Source organism: Megalobrama amblycephala, linkage group LG8 (assembly GCF_018812025.1).
Source record: "Megalobrama amblycephala isolate DHTTF-2021 linkage group LG8, ASM1881202v1, whole genome shotgun sequence".
Taxonomy (NCBI): domain Eukaryota; kingdom Metazoa; phylum Chordata; class Actinopteri; order Cypriniformes; family Xenocyprididae; genus Megalobrama; species Megalobrama amblycephala.
In genome coordinates this window covers 4,428,443-4,443,693 of record NC_063051.1, presented here as the reverse complement: position 1 = coordinate 4,443,693, position 15,251 = coordinate 4,428,443, and the positions used below count along the sequence as shown (strand labels likewise).

Sequence of the window (15,251 nt, the reverse complement as noted above, 5' to 3'; positions counted from 1 at the left end):
GTAATAGTGTTGTGACAAAATACTCAGTTCCTGTCTGAGCTCTCCAGACGTCAGACCTCTCTTCTTCGTTAGGTCGGCAGTGATGATACTTAGGTGCTCGGTGCGTGATAATACGATCCTAAACCATAATGTAATGAAAGATGATATGACAGAGCCCTGGTGCCTCACAGGAAAGCATTTAGGCTATTGCTATAAGATCCGATCAAGGATATAAATGCACATGTAGTGGTGATGTTGATGTGCTGTTTTTTTTTATTGTTATTTATTTAGTGCCATTTTTTCACCTTGAATGCAAGATCTTTTTGCTTGTTACAAGAAAATTTGTTTAAATTTATGTCTGTCTTGTGGTTGTCTTACTCTTAATAATAATAAAAATAAAAAAAAAACCTAAGAACCGAAGGAATTACCACACACTTCAACAGACAGACATGATCACTGACAAGCTTTGACTCTTTGCCTTTATTTTTTTGTATGGAATGCATGAGGTCAGGCTAGGAAGAACACCCCTGTAGTCTATCAGTCTTCCTCTAAATTGTCGTTTAAAACCATTAGTCATCCATTGTTTAAAATGAGCTTTGTTTCCTGATTCAGAAGTCCTTAAGCATTTCACAACTCAACTCTTATTAATAATGCTTCTGCTAATGTCTTCTTGGAATTTAAACAAGATGTGGCATGTTTCTTGTTTAAAAAAAAAAAATGTAATAGATTTGACATACATTTTTATTAAAAATTACATATTATGGCATAAATATTTTTATTTTTTAATTAGCAGTTGCTATAGTATGTTCATGTATGTTTTGTCTTTCATTCTTTCAATGTATTTAATTCTTGCACTGATTTAAAAAAAAAAAAAACTTTGTGTTAATAGTTAATACATTTTCAAAAATGCAGGAAGTTTCCTGTGTTATTAAATGTTGATAATTGGAGATGAGTGTATACTGTTCAATAAGGTCTAAACTTGATGTTATGTTCAGTTCAACAAGATTTTTAAATTCCCTTCTGCAGATAAAACGACTGTTGAAATTGAGGAAAAAATAGGTGGATCTTCACTGCTAAGCTTTATAGTGCCTGCAGTGTAGTTCATATGAAAAGCGTGCTGTACTAAGCTGTTGATGACCCTGTGCAAGCGGATAAATTGATAACAGGTGGGGTGTGTTTACTGTTTGCGCTTGGCGGGAGCAATCCAGATGGATTTGGGAGCTTCCTGTTGTGGGAAACACTTGTTGCTCCAGGTGGACGGCAGAGGCCACGGTTCAGTGGTCAGGGCTAAAGGACATGCTGTCTTTCAGAGCCTCGTGCTGCCCTGATCAAAGCGTTCCTCCATGTGCATCAGAGGAGACCCATAATTGGCTATTGATTGGCCAGTACTGGGCTGTGATAGGCTGACAAGCAGAGATCACATGACTGTGCTGATCAAACACTTCCTGTAGAAGTCAGTGGTCATGTGAGAGTCAGTGCCGTGTCAATAAAACCACACTCTGCAATGGATTTTTGTGCTGAAGGGGAAGGTTTCTTTATTAGTTGTCATATTTTAGTGGATAAGCCATTAATATTACATCAAGTAGTATTATGGAGATTAATTACTCTTTAGCCTCTTTCATAAAAGTCCAGTGATGCGTGAATATGTTGTGTGTGCGTGTGTGTGTGTGTGTGTGTGTGTGTGTGTGTATCAAGTATTTGCAGCCTTGATAAATCACAATATTGTGTCTTTTCTTCTCATAGATCAGTGTTGGATGATCATTCCCCTCATAGTCACCCTCTCTACGGTCATGGCGTCTGTAAATGGCCAGGATGTGAAGCTGTGTTTGATGACTTTCAGTCATTCCTGAAGTAAGTATCTCACACACACACACACACACACCTGGGATTAAAAGATGGAATGTATACAGGATTCCAATTGGAATTGGACATGTAGTCATAATTTGGAACTAGTGGGTACTGAAATTTTAAAAATGTGACTATACCAGCATTTCCCCCTAACATTTTGTGCACTGTTGAGCAGCACCTCTGATTGGCCATTGTGTTCACACGCTCAACAGATATGTCTGTGATTGGCTACAATGCACAGCGCATGGGAGCGTTTGAAAGCACTTGGAAGTGTTTGAAAGCGGAAGTGTTTGAAAGTAGGCGTCTATGAGTGGACCGGTCCACTGATAGATGCCTGCTTTCAAATGCTCCCGTATGTATCTGTGTAAGCGCTCTGTGAAAAGCGTCAAAGATGCCTATTTACAACATGTTTCTGAAGCTTTGATCATTATAGCCAATGATCTGATGAGCACGTGAACATAATGGCCAATCAGAGTTGTTTACGAATCTGCTCAACAACACCCAAAATGCTAGGGGGAAATCCTGGTATCCTCACAGTGTACCAAAGTCGGTACTTTTGACAACACTATTTGAAACCAATCCTAAAGGATGCTAATGGGAGTTTTTCTCATATACTGTAGGAATTTCTCATATACTGTAGGATTCCAAAACAAACCTAAAACTAAATCTCTTAGAACATACAGTTTCCACTTATGTATGATAGCAGGATTAAATTCCTAGGCCAATGGGACTAAGAACCAATACAATTCAAAACACCCTCTAGGAATTTTGGAATATTCAGTTGGATGTTATTTGGTTCTTTGAACATTACTTATTTTATTTTTTTGCAATGCTGGAATCCTATTAAATAATTAGCATTTGGATCCTTTGGGATCATTTCTAAATCATAAGTCCATACCTACTTTCAAAAGAAATCCTGTACACATTCCTTTCAAACTGTAATATTTCTGCATGTTCTAGATCAACCTAGTCAAACCTAGTGTCCCATCACAGTATTTTTCAATTCCTTTTCTCCTGATTTTTCTCTTCATTTTATTTTTTTCCTCTCTGTGTGTGGGCTGGGTTCTTGACGTGGGTGTGTGGTGTGCTGCTCTTTGCCTGCTCTCTGTGGTGTGGTTTTCCTCAGGGTTCTGTGCTGCCTGTGATAACTGCAGTCCCCATGGTGATTACTGACACTTTGTCCCAAAACAAACACGTAGGGATGTTTATCTACGGTGGCCCACATTCTGAGAGTACAGTGGGGTTTGCCCTTGTCTGCCTTTTTACAGACAAGTAGGAAAGATCTCTCTCTTCTTGTTTTTAGAAACATATTATTGGTGCTTGCTATTCATTTTCCTCATACTTAGGGATTTTTATAAACTTTTTAACATGGTCCAATAAGCATCCGTCCAACAACCGCTCAGATCAAGCTAAAAAGTATATAGAACACTTTAACAACCACTTAGGGACAACCTGACAACCACCCACATCACTTAGGCATTGAGCTGTGCCATTCATGTTTTCTTTAGAAAATGTAAAAATGTAGTTTGTGACTATGAAAAACAAATATGTAAAACACAAAAGTTTGGGTTCAGTTAAAAAATAAATAAATGCAATACACTTACCCAATATTTTTGTGACATTTCCACAATTGATCTGCATCACCCTCACAAGCACTAAATACAGGTTAGATGGGGTGTAAAACATTTTAAGTTTGTCCACTTTGACCAATTCCAGAGGTAGTCAAAAACGCATTCGACCGGATTGCGTTCATGGTGTAGACGTTCATGTGGTTGAAAGTGTTCAAACAGCCGCTAAAGACCACCTACTCTCCGCCTACCGACACAAATGTTATGTGAAGCGCACTAGCCAGACGTGATTTAAACTTAGCTGGCTGAAGCCATAGGTTTGGTTTGAAGATGAAAAACATACTAAGCACAATGTTCTCTAAACATTTCAGTTTTCTAACACGCACTTACCGTGTTCAGCACGGTCTCACGGCTGTCAGAGCAGAAACGAAAGCTGATGCTCTCTGTTCATATGCAATTTGTGCACGGTTATTAAATCAAAACTTCCGAAGAAGCCCATACATTTACCTACCTATAGACCCTCCCCTCAAAGTAATCAGGACAGAAGTGGTCAAAGTGGACACAAGAGACGGATTGAAACACCAGGTGTAGATCTGTATGTGTCTTTCTCATCCACCTGTGATTTGATTGACCAAAACGCATCTTAAGTGGCCCAGGTGTAAACGGGGCCTAAAGCAGGGGTGGGCAAACTCGGTCCTGGAGGGCCGCTGTCCCTGCAGAGTTTTGCTCCAACCCTAATCAAACACACCTGAACCAGCTAATCAAGGTATTCAGGATTACATGCAGGTGAGTTTTATCAGGGTTGCAGCTAAACTCTGCAGGACAGTGGCCCTCCAGGACCGAATTTGCCCAGCCCTGGCCTAAAGTATGTGCACTAATCCCTTCACCACAGCTCTGACTGTTGCATTGGTTTTACCTGCAACCAGTGTCTGTTCACCTGCCCACTATGTATTAACTCAACTGAATCAAGCCTGACCCGTCCATGCTGTTAAAGTCCAGTCTATACCGGCCAACACACAGCAGCACGCTCCCTTAATAACACCTAAACCAAAGATCAGGCTAAAGGTGCACGGTTTACACAGCGTTCACCCTGATCCCTTCTCTAAGGAAGACCTGGTCTCACTTAATCTCCACTATGTGTGTGTGTTTGTGATGAGATGATGAAAACATGTGCTGTGTGGCAGCAGATCAGTGAGTGTGTGTCAGGCTGGATTAGTCCCACTCTAAACAAGATATGACACTGTTCCATTATCCCGGGTTCAAACTAAAACAAGCCCGAATTAAAGACCCACAAGCCAAGACCAAGGAGAAAAACGAGTGGTAAGCAGAACCACAGCTGCACTGCTACCCCTTTTCTCAGTCTTGTGTGTTTTTATTTTTTTCATTTTCCACCTCTGTTTTTTTCAGGGTCGTAGTTTGTGTTTCAAATAGCAGGCTCCTTGTGCCAGTTCATTTGAAGGCATGTTTAAAACCGGCTCAGGCTCTTTTGCAGATAATAACAATCTATCTTGAATCTGTGTTTACCTGTGGAGAAAAATGTGAAGAAGTGCATTCGCTCTTTCCACGAGCTTAGAAAGAAAGTTTTGCTACCCTGGAGTTTCTAAACCACGGATCTGATATGTTTTTGGATTGTGGTTCACATCGTTGCCTTTTTTCTATTGGCCAAACCCATGATTCACCATTTGCTTATTGAAATAAGAGAAATTAGCATTTCAGAGCTGAAAAAGAGTGAGCTGGAGAGAGAGAAGTGCTCTCTTTAAGTACACTCTGTGATGTTTACACAAGTGTTTTTATCATGGCAACATCTTGTTTACTTTTCTTGCCTGCCCTAAACTGCTTGGAACATGCTGAGAAAACATTTGGAGACGCGCTACAAAGCCGTCTTTGTAAAAAGCGAGGCTGGGTGAGAGTTCAGCTGGCACGCTGAAGGTGTTAACCGTCCATGTGCTAAACATTCCCACATGTACATCCTCCACCCGAAAGGCCTGAAGAACCATAAACAGAAATCAGGGAGTAAATTAGCTGGAAGATAAGAGTTTTCTGGGTAGCTAGAGATGGGCGCCCGGGGCGACGTAGTGAGAAACGGTGAGAGATGCGCGCTAACATCACCCTGATCTCCGCCAGCCGAGCCAGCAACAACAAACGAGACATGTGGCAGTGTTGTTTTAAACCATATGGATATTTATTGCCATATGTGTTTAAAAGTAAACATCTCATACCTAGTCGTGCTGAATGATAACAGTTCCAATAAATAAAAAATAAATAAAACCAGTTGTGATGTTTGTGTTTCCAGCAGAACAGGAAGGGTGGGGCGAAGGTTCATATAACAGCTTGGATGCTTTTACAAGAGGTCAAGGGCATTCATGACCAGGGATATTTGAAAAGTCGAACTCAGTACGTGTGAGTTTCGGTGTCGTCTTTTATTTATCTTTTTTAAAATTCACGTTGCTTTATGATTTGAATACGGTTTGTAGAGTATTTGTCTTAGAACTGGTTTCTGCTTACGGTTACCTACCGCAAACACGCACATTGTATTTCCCATCCTGGAAAGTGTGTTTACCCATCAAGGACAAGCAGTACGAGTAAATAAAATCAGTAGATAAGCATAATTCTTTTACGTAATGCAAGAAGATAAGGAACAACAGACGGATGTTTAGCTATCGAAACAACAGCTGCGTGTGTTTGGGAATAAACAATAGTTCGCCCAGTCAACGCTGTAGTAGAAAAGTCTTTCTGGGCGTCAGCCTCCCGGAGCATCATTAAAACCTGGGCAGCTAGCTTCAGTGATATGTAAAATGCTGACTGTTTAAGTAATGTCTATTTAACTTGTTTTATTGTGGCCATTTACATTAGGAGCTGTCATCCTGCCAGAAAGCTTTTAAACAGCCTTCCTTTGAAGTCCAGAAAGTGACACATGCCAGCGCTCATAGTCTTTCCCGATGTCAATTCTGCCGTTCTCCGGAGCTCCTCTTGTCCAGACACTCTTCCGAGAGGCTGCATTAAGGGCCATTTGAATATTTCATTTCCTATTAATTATGCACTGTGACTCTACATGTCATTAGACGGAACGGAGGAGAGGACGGAGAAAAAAGAGAAACGTCCACTGTAACAAAGGATGAAAAGAGGTAGCGGGGGCTCGCTGGGTGATGCGAACTACGAATTCCAAAGCATGTCACGTCCAGCCATGTTCATTGAAAATGCGAGACGCTCTGTACCTATTTTATCTCCCCGCAAATGAAAACTGGGTGGTTGTTTTGAAATGTTTACATGATCCCTCTTCAACCTTCCCTGACTTCAAAAGCGGCTTGTTTTCAGTTGATTAATGTTGGGAGCCAGAACAGACATAATATGGTTTTAAACAAGGTGTGGATTTATCATGGCCACGTTAAAACACTCGCCGTCCCTAATCCTCGTGTTATTTTTAGGAAACGATCTATTCAGAATATATTTAAAGGTGCGTTCACGCTGTGTCAATGTTCAAAAAGACACCTGGTATTTATATGCTCGTTCTGAAGGAAAACAGAGTCCGTTTTGACGCTCATTTAGATCATTTCCCTTTCAAGGTTGAGTGCTCCACTTCCGAAGTCAAAACCGCTCTCTGTCACGAGTGTTGTCGAGTGTGTTTTCCCCACATGTATCTTCAGCCATGCTCGTATGTTGTCTTTATTCTTAATAATGGCGCCGCTGCCATCATGTCACGCCACCTCACCAAATTTATTACGCCATCAACATCAGTTCTGGCTCCCCTTGTCTCGGCCCCTGCTCAGGTCTGGGTACGACATTTTGATTTGCGGCAGAAGACTGTAAACCTACATTTGGGAAGACGAGCGCATGGAAAACGGTACTGTTCCGTTCCACCAGCCTCTGCCTGGTGACAGTGACCTACATGGTCAGCGAAGATGCGATATAATTTATGATATATATAATATATTGGATCCATTAGCGGGCATAATGAAGTAGTGAAATGAAAGGGTATTTGTGAAATCAGTTCAAACATCCTGCACGGATTATGATTAAATGATTAATGAAATGCCCCTGCATAAGCATTTTCAAACCATAATTCATGCGAGGGCTGATAAAAATCCTCCAATCATATTTCCTTCAGTCGTGAGTCTTATCTCCACCATTTTATATAAATCACCACAAAAAAAAGAGAAGAGGTAAAAAAAAAAAAAAAAAAAAAAAGGAAAGCTTGGCCTGCTTTGCCGAGGCCAGCTACTTATTTAGATTAGTTATAAACGTGCGGGGGAGAAAAAAAGGTCTTGGCGGTATAAAATAATCATGCATAATTATATTCATAATTCAAGTTTATGACAGATTCCATCTCTTTTCTCCTTGTTGTCCTTTGCCTTTTTCCTCCTGGCTTCATTTGAGTTCTCTTAATCTAGATGACATAATTAACTGCGGAAGCCACCAAAAATAAGAAGAATCCATTTAATTTTAAAAGCTGGGAGGGTTGTGGAGTGCACGTCGGCCGATTTATAATATCAATTTTTATTTTACCTGAGTTTTGGTGAGGCGCTTTTCCCGTCCGCTCAACTTCGTTTCTGTAGGTTTGCATGGAAACGGCCACTTCGTGAATTATGCATGAGGCATGTAAAGAGCGCTTCTATTTCCGGTAATGCAGAGATCTTGTTAGAACACTCTTCATTTGTGTTTGGGGAATTTGATATTTGTGGATGTGTGGACATTGGCTTTATTTACTTTTTATCATTTTAGTATGCGTGCATCTCAGGCCATTTTCACTTTTTCAATATGGGGAAATAAATGACTGCCCTGCAGAATGTGCAGATAATGTAATTCAATATTTTACCATGAAAGTTTTATCAAATGTTTAATAGATGGCTGTAAAATATGGTACTAAAATGAAGGCTGCTCTCTCTATCTCCCCTCTCTCTCTCTCTCTCTCTCTCTCTCTCTCTCTCTCTCTGTAGACATCTGAATAATGAACATGCCTTGGATGACAGGAGCACGGCGCAGTGCAGGGTACAGATGCAAGTAGTTCAACAGCTGGAACTGCAGGTATCATCTCATTTCTCTTCGTTCATCTCCTTTTCTGGCTTCATCGAAACTTTGATTCTTGTCTGTCTCTCTCTCTCTCTCTCAATCGTTTTCTCTCAAGTAGCAGCTCAGAGATAGAAGAGGGAGGGATAAAAATGAAATTATTTTGTACAATTGTGAGTAACCAGTCATTAAAAATGTGTTATGTTCGCATGACAGCCAGGCAAAGATATATGGAGTGCCCTGGGGCTAACTCCACAAGATAATTACATTTCCAATTTTACTGGGTTTTAAAGTCGTTTATGACTTTTAACTATTTGGCACCACAATAAAACACTTTGTGAAAAAACCCAGGCACACCAACAATGGTGGGTACACTACAAGTCATTTCAATGAATTCATTGACTCATATTGTTTATTGTATTGCATTGCTTGTTAATACACATTAATCGTGACAAATGCTCACTGAATGGCATCATAGATCTGGAGATATATGGTAAGTAATACAGAGTTTTGGTTTCAAAAGGAGAAGCGAGACTGATTCACTCTTGGATTCAGTCAGATCGCATTAGAAAGTGCCCGAGCCATTGTGCAGCAGTTTACACATTGAACTGTTGTGCTCATGCAGGCAATTTGAGGTCAAATCCAGCTCAATATTTTCATCAACATTTTAATTTCTTAATGTATACAACTTTTTTAATTGGAGGACCTTTATGCATGCTGGGAAAATTCACCCCAGGCATCAAAGTAGAGTGATCGTTCTCTCTCTGCATGCTCATCTGTCCATATATTAGCCATTTATACTCTGTTCAAATGCTCAGAATAAAATTAGGCTTTTATGCAAAGGATTGCCATGATGCCGATAAAGTCTTTAAACCTTTCTTCTATACTACACCAAAGCAGAGAGAGAGAGAGATATTTAAAGGACCACACATACAGTTTAGATCCAGAAGAAGTACGGTAGCAGCTGAGGGGAGCAGAACTGGGCTGTGTTCCCCAAAAGCAAGCCTAAGTAGATCATAGAGACCAAGACCATTAGTGCCAATGGTTTTTAAGATTTACTTAGACTAACAATGTTTTTGGGAAACGCAGTGCAGATCAGAGTGTGTGGAGATCAGGGAGGTCCTCTAATGTTCAATGTGGATTTACTTTGGCTGAAGTAACCATGACTGAAGGCTAGAGTGTGTGTGTTCATTCTCATTTGCTAATAAACCCTTATGCCTGGCTCACACTACAGGAGTTTTAGGCCGATTCATGCCCGATTTTCCCCTCCCGAGAATCGGAGAAAAAATCTTGTCAAGGACCTCGATCGGCTCCGATGTTCGGCACAGATTATCTGGTAATGAGGCGTTCGCAGATCGAATCTTGCACCTCCCGATCTGTTCTCACACAAATCGGGGCCACCCTGATCATATCAAACATGTTTGATATTTAGAATTTTAAATCGGGAAGATTACGTCAGTTCTTTAACAACAGCCAATAAGAGAAGTGAACGAGAGCGCTTTTGAAATTGCGACCGCAAAACCAGCTGCTGTATGGGTCCGTTGGACAGTGGAGATGGCGGAACGGTGCGTTGAAGTGTTGCAATAACACAACTCCTTGAATAACACGTCTTTAAAAACATGACACAACCGTACGGACAAAGAGAAAAGCTGAGGAGAAATCGCTATGGTTTTAAACATACCGGGTGAGTGTAGAAAGCTGCTAGCAAATGTAAATATACCTGTTTATGTCAGTGACGACATCCGCTTCCCAATGAAATCACGTGAGATGCTCTTCTGGTTATGATAATCTTAATAATATCCCGTAATGTGTGCTGCGCTACAAATTTCAAATCTTGTAGTGTGTGCATGTTTGAGATTTTCCGAGAATAAAATCTGTGAAGATTCTCCTTATGTGTGTGCTGCAACCAGATTCCAGAACTCCTCCAGTGTGAGCCGTGCATTAGGGTTGTGTCTCTGTATCAAGTGTAAAGGTCACAGGCACATTCTGAGTACATGTATGTCATGAATAAACATTCATATGTTAGTTGTCCTTCCACAAGGGGTTATTTGTTTTAGTGATAGCTGAGAGTATATTGCACTAAAATGCATGTAAAAAAAAGATCTTTTCTCATTTTTATTATCATTTTTATGTCTCTTTCTCTGTTTTTCTAATTAAAGTTAGCGAAAGACAAAGAGCGTCTCCAAGCCATGATGACTCATCTTCATGTGAAGTCTACAGAGCCCAAACCCACCCCACAGCCAGTGAGTACACTATCCATCCTAAATAGCATATGAGATAAGAATTAGTGTGCACCAACTGTGATAGTATGTTGAAAATAGTTTGCCAAATGTGCATAGATGATACACTTTCTCAGGTGGATTTTTGGAGTGTACCTCTCTGCTTGCTTTTACGTGTTATACTGTTCACAGTTGTTTGTCATGACTTTTCTTGTTAAAGAACATTTGGCAAGAAAGGTGAGAAAGCTGTTTTTTACTGACTAAACTTGCATTTTTAAATGAAAAATGCTGATATATTTTTGCATACTTTACACACTGAAACATATGAAAGTGCATTCGTTTAAGGCAAAGTTTTTAAATTGGGATGCATCTTATTGTTACTTTCTTTCTTTTATTAATTTCCAACATTGTTGGAACATGTTATAGGTTACAGTTGTTCATACAGTTAAAACATATTCCTTAGAAATTATTTTACAATAATTAATGGAAAACAAGGGTTCACAAACCATTTCAAAAATTAAAATCGATCATGAATCAGTCACAGTCTCCTCTCTTCAGTTTGCTGAGCACGCTGATCATTTATTTACTGCTCAGGAGCCCAGAGATGTTGTCCTGGAACGGCGAGTGGCAATAGTTCATTCAGTGGATCTTTGCCTCTGTCACATGCTGATTGTTTGGATTAGCATTTGTACAGAGGTGTCTGACGTGGTGACGCTTATGTATAAAAATCTGTCTCAGATATCGATAGTGTTGTTAGCCGGCCATCTCTCCCTGCGGGTTGGAGGTGCAGCGGCTTGTAGCAGAGAGGAGGACCCTTACATAAACTACTTTATTATGAGGTGCTATTATTGTTTTTGTGTACTGTATGCTCGATGGTCAGAAGCCATTATTTAATTTTAGCATTACTTGAAATGTGTTTACAGAGCCTCCATTTTGTGATGTTTTACATAACAGCATTGTTGTGCTAAAAGCCTTGACATTTATTTCAAATTATCTTGGCTTACTTTGAAATGTGTCTTTAGTTTTAGAGTCACGATTTTACTCATGAACAAATTAGATGTTTTTTGCGGTCTGATATACTGCTCATTAATCTTGCCCCAATAACATTCATATTTATCAACAGCTCATTTTAAGAGATATTTTGCCTCAGGCTACAGTTGTTTGTGTTTGTGTGTGCACATGTGCATGCACAAGTTTACGAACGAAGGTGTCACTAAGCGTTCTCGTCAGTGATCTGACCTTTTCACTGTCCATAATTAAACAGCAGATTTTTTTGTTGTTGTTTGTTTAGCTTTTTTTAGCAGCTCGTCTTCTGTTTTCCATGGCAGCTTGGCAAGTCAAAGCCAGTATAATTAGATCACCAATTACCATTTAATTATTTTCATTTTGAAGTCTCATTTTGCGGGCATATTGGAGAGCACCCAAATGGTATGGGAGACAAAGGGAGGGCCATTACTCTCCTGTCTGGCCTATTGTAGAGGCTACTCGCTGTGGATGAGGAATATAGGTAACAAAGCTAGCTGATGTGCACAGAGGTTGAATAAGTCCATACTATTGAAAACCTCTGGCCCAAACTGAGAGGGGGAGTGGAAGGGGGGACAAAATGTCTATGGAATGTCCCCATAAAACATGAACACCAAGCGTGTGTGTTTTAGTCTTTAAAGTATGCAAATATTTAGACTAACATCTAAAACTTCCATTTTTCATTTAAAATTTGTACATTTATTTGTTTAAAAACAGCTTTCGCATTACTTGCTAAATTTTCTTTAATAAGAAAAATCAAAAGTGAATGACAAACAACCAGTGTTATTTTAGTATCAATTATATACTATTATAGTTTTTGTTAATATTTTGAATTTGATTTTTATATTTCCTGTTTTCATTTTAAAAGTTTAGTTGAAGTTTTAGTAATTATGTTGTGTGTTTATCACTTTTTCCTTTTAATATTAATATAGATAAATATTGATATTAAATATTATACAATATGTTTTATTAAGTTTTAGTTTTTTATTTATTTATTTAATTTTTTTAGTAATGAAAATGTTTTTTTTTAATGGTTTTAGTTTTAATTAATGATGATAACCCTGCAAACAACTCCTTTGCCTTCCTAAATAAATACAAATATTTTAAAAATATTATCTGTATTATTCATTAAAACATATAATAGAGTCTCTGACTAAGGCAGTGCAGTGATATACAGTAGCTAGGAATCATAACTGGTATTACTGTATATGGTGTATTTTAACATGACTGGATCACGTTATTGACCAATCAGCATCTAAGACCGGAACTATCGGTTTTCTAATGTGATTTTAGCACAGAAAGAAACCAATTAACAACAAAAAAAAGGATAGATAGGCATGAAGACAATGACATGTCAAGGATGAAGCTTCTGTCATCCCTCAAATTTCTTTATTATGTACCTGTCTATCAAACGGAGCATCTGTATGGTAATGACCGTTAATAGGGTGCGTGGTAATTGCGTGGCCTGCGACGTATCCGCGTGGCGGGGGGTTAGATGTTAAACACTGTCTGTTGGTTTTCACTCGCCTTTCCGCCGTCTGCACTGTCAACTACGCCATTATACAACAAAATTAGACATCTGATACCTCCAAAGCAATTGACAGCCTTGACATTTCATTAATTTTCTCACCCAATCTGTAGGCGATTGGGGCGCACGACGGAAAAAACCACCTCCGCATGCCCTCTCATTGTTTTTTTTTCTTTGCCCCTCTCCGCTTGTCCGTGCGTTCGTCGCTTTTCCACCCTCCCAGTGAAGTCATGTTTAATTTGGTAACAAGGCCTCCTTTGGCAAATTAGCAATTAGAACAATTTGGTGGGGAAATATGTATGTGTGTCATTAGCTTTTTTTCCCCATCGCCTACAAATTAATAGCAGGAGCGTCGGGTCAGGCTCGCGCTTTCCACTCCAATAGAAGAGGAAATCTGACACTGACGACTCAACGCAGCTGTTGGAAGCGAGACTGCACCTTTACGAACCCGCTGGTTAATTAGTTTACCTTATAGCCATTATTACTAGACCCCCACATCGTGCCACTTGATAAGGGAGGAAGAAAGTATTTCTCTGGAAACTATTTCTCCAGAAGAACCATCTTATGCCAAACCATCGGGCTGATGAGGGTCATTCAAATGTGACGTTTAATCGTAGTATCACCCCTGTAAGTAGCCACTAATTAGGGTCCTTACAATACAATTTGAGCCTGTAATTAGTGTAGATTGACCTCTCTCTGTCTGCGGCTTATTAGGAGCCTCTTAGGGCTCGGTGAGAAACTCATTCCATCAGCCAGCAAGACTGCTACTGCCGCCTGAGAGCAAAGAGAGTGAGCTAGGCATTCTGGGAGCACGCCAGCAGACCAAACAAAGAGGCGACCAAGGGGATGTACGCTATTTGCTCACAGAATGATGGACGCAGAAAGCGAAAGCATGGTGTTTACAAATATTTACAAACCAACATGCTCCTCTGTGGTGCAGAGATTGATTGGATAGTGTGTTAACAATTAGCATCCGCAGGCATCAGTGGTGACTAACAATGCTCTGTGCTTTTCAGCTGAACCTGGTCTCCAACGTAACTTTGTCCAAGACGGCTCCCGAGGCCTCGCCGCCCCTCAGTTTACCCCAGACGCCCACCACCCCGACTGCCCCCCTCACGCCGCTCTCACAAACCCACTCCGTTATCACCCCCACCAGCCTGCACAGTGTCGGCCCCATGCGCAGACGCTACTCGGACAAGTACAACATGCCCATATCTCCAGGTACGCACAGACTGCTTGGAAGCTTCCTTGTGACATACAATAGATTGAATCATTGGGATTAGTTGGTGAATCTTACGAAAATATGCCAAGTCATATTTTCCCCCAAAATTTAAAAATAATAATAAAATCAATTATATTAATATATTATATAATTAATATATTACGTTTGTATTACATTTGACCATATTTTAGGATTTTTTGCATTCTGACATCATTTTCATGGCTATTAAACACATTTTCAGCACAAATTAAACACAAAATCTCATTACTGTAATATGTCTATGATTTATTTTATGTATTTATTTTAATTTTGTATTTCTTCTCAGTGTTGATTCTCATTAGATTTTGTATTATTCTATTTTACTACTGTCATTCAATTATTTTTAATACAATGATGTACATTCTAAAAAAAAAAAAAAATGCTGGGTTAAAAACAACCTAAGTTGGGTTGAAAATGGGTTAAATTTTTGCCCAAAGTGTTGGGCAGTTTTATTTAACCCAACTTGGATAAAAACTACTATATGGCTGGCTTAAAATGAATCCAAAATATGTTGGAAATTAAAAATCAGACACATAAATACTAGAGGCAACAATAATAATCAAAAGGTGAACATTTATTAATAAGCAATTTATTTAATTATTATTCATTAAACGTATTAATAAATGTTCATTTATTAAACATATTAATAAATGTTTATTTCCAACATACTTTGGGTTCATTTTAAGCAAGCAATACAGTATTTTTAAACAATAGTTGAGTTAAATAAAAACTACCCAGCAGGTTGGGCAAACATTTAACCCAACTGCTGGGTTAAAACAACCCAATTGCTGGGTTTGTCCATTTTCAACCCAGCATTTTTT

At 39.3% G+C, this 15,251-nt stretch overlaps 1 protein-coding gene across 15 annotated transcripts in view; it reads left to right on the top strand.

Moving 5' to 3' along the window:
• foxp1b (forkhead box P1b) overlaps positions 1 to 15,251 on the top strand; it is a 205,058-nt gene that overhangs the window by 175,960 nt on the left and 13,847 nt on the right. For all 15 annotated transcript variants that reach the window (XM_048198849.1, XM_048198842.1, XM_048198838.1 and 12 more), the window contains 4 exons: positions 1,723 to 1,830; positions 8,330 to 8,417; positions 10,559 to 10,642; positions 14,186 to 14,390. In XM_048198849.1, the coding sequence (XP_048054806.1) occupies positions 1,723 to 1,830; positions 8,330 to 8,417; positions 10,559 to 10,642; positions 14,186 to 14,390 (485 nt within the window). The remainder of the gene's footprint in view (positions 1 to 1,722; positions 1,831 to 8,329; positions 8,418 to 10,558; positions 10,643 to 14,185; positions 14,391 to 15,251) is intronic.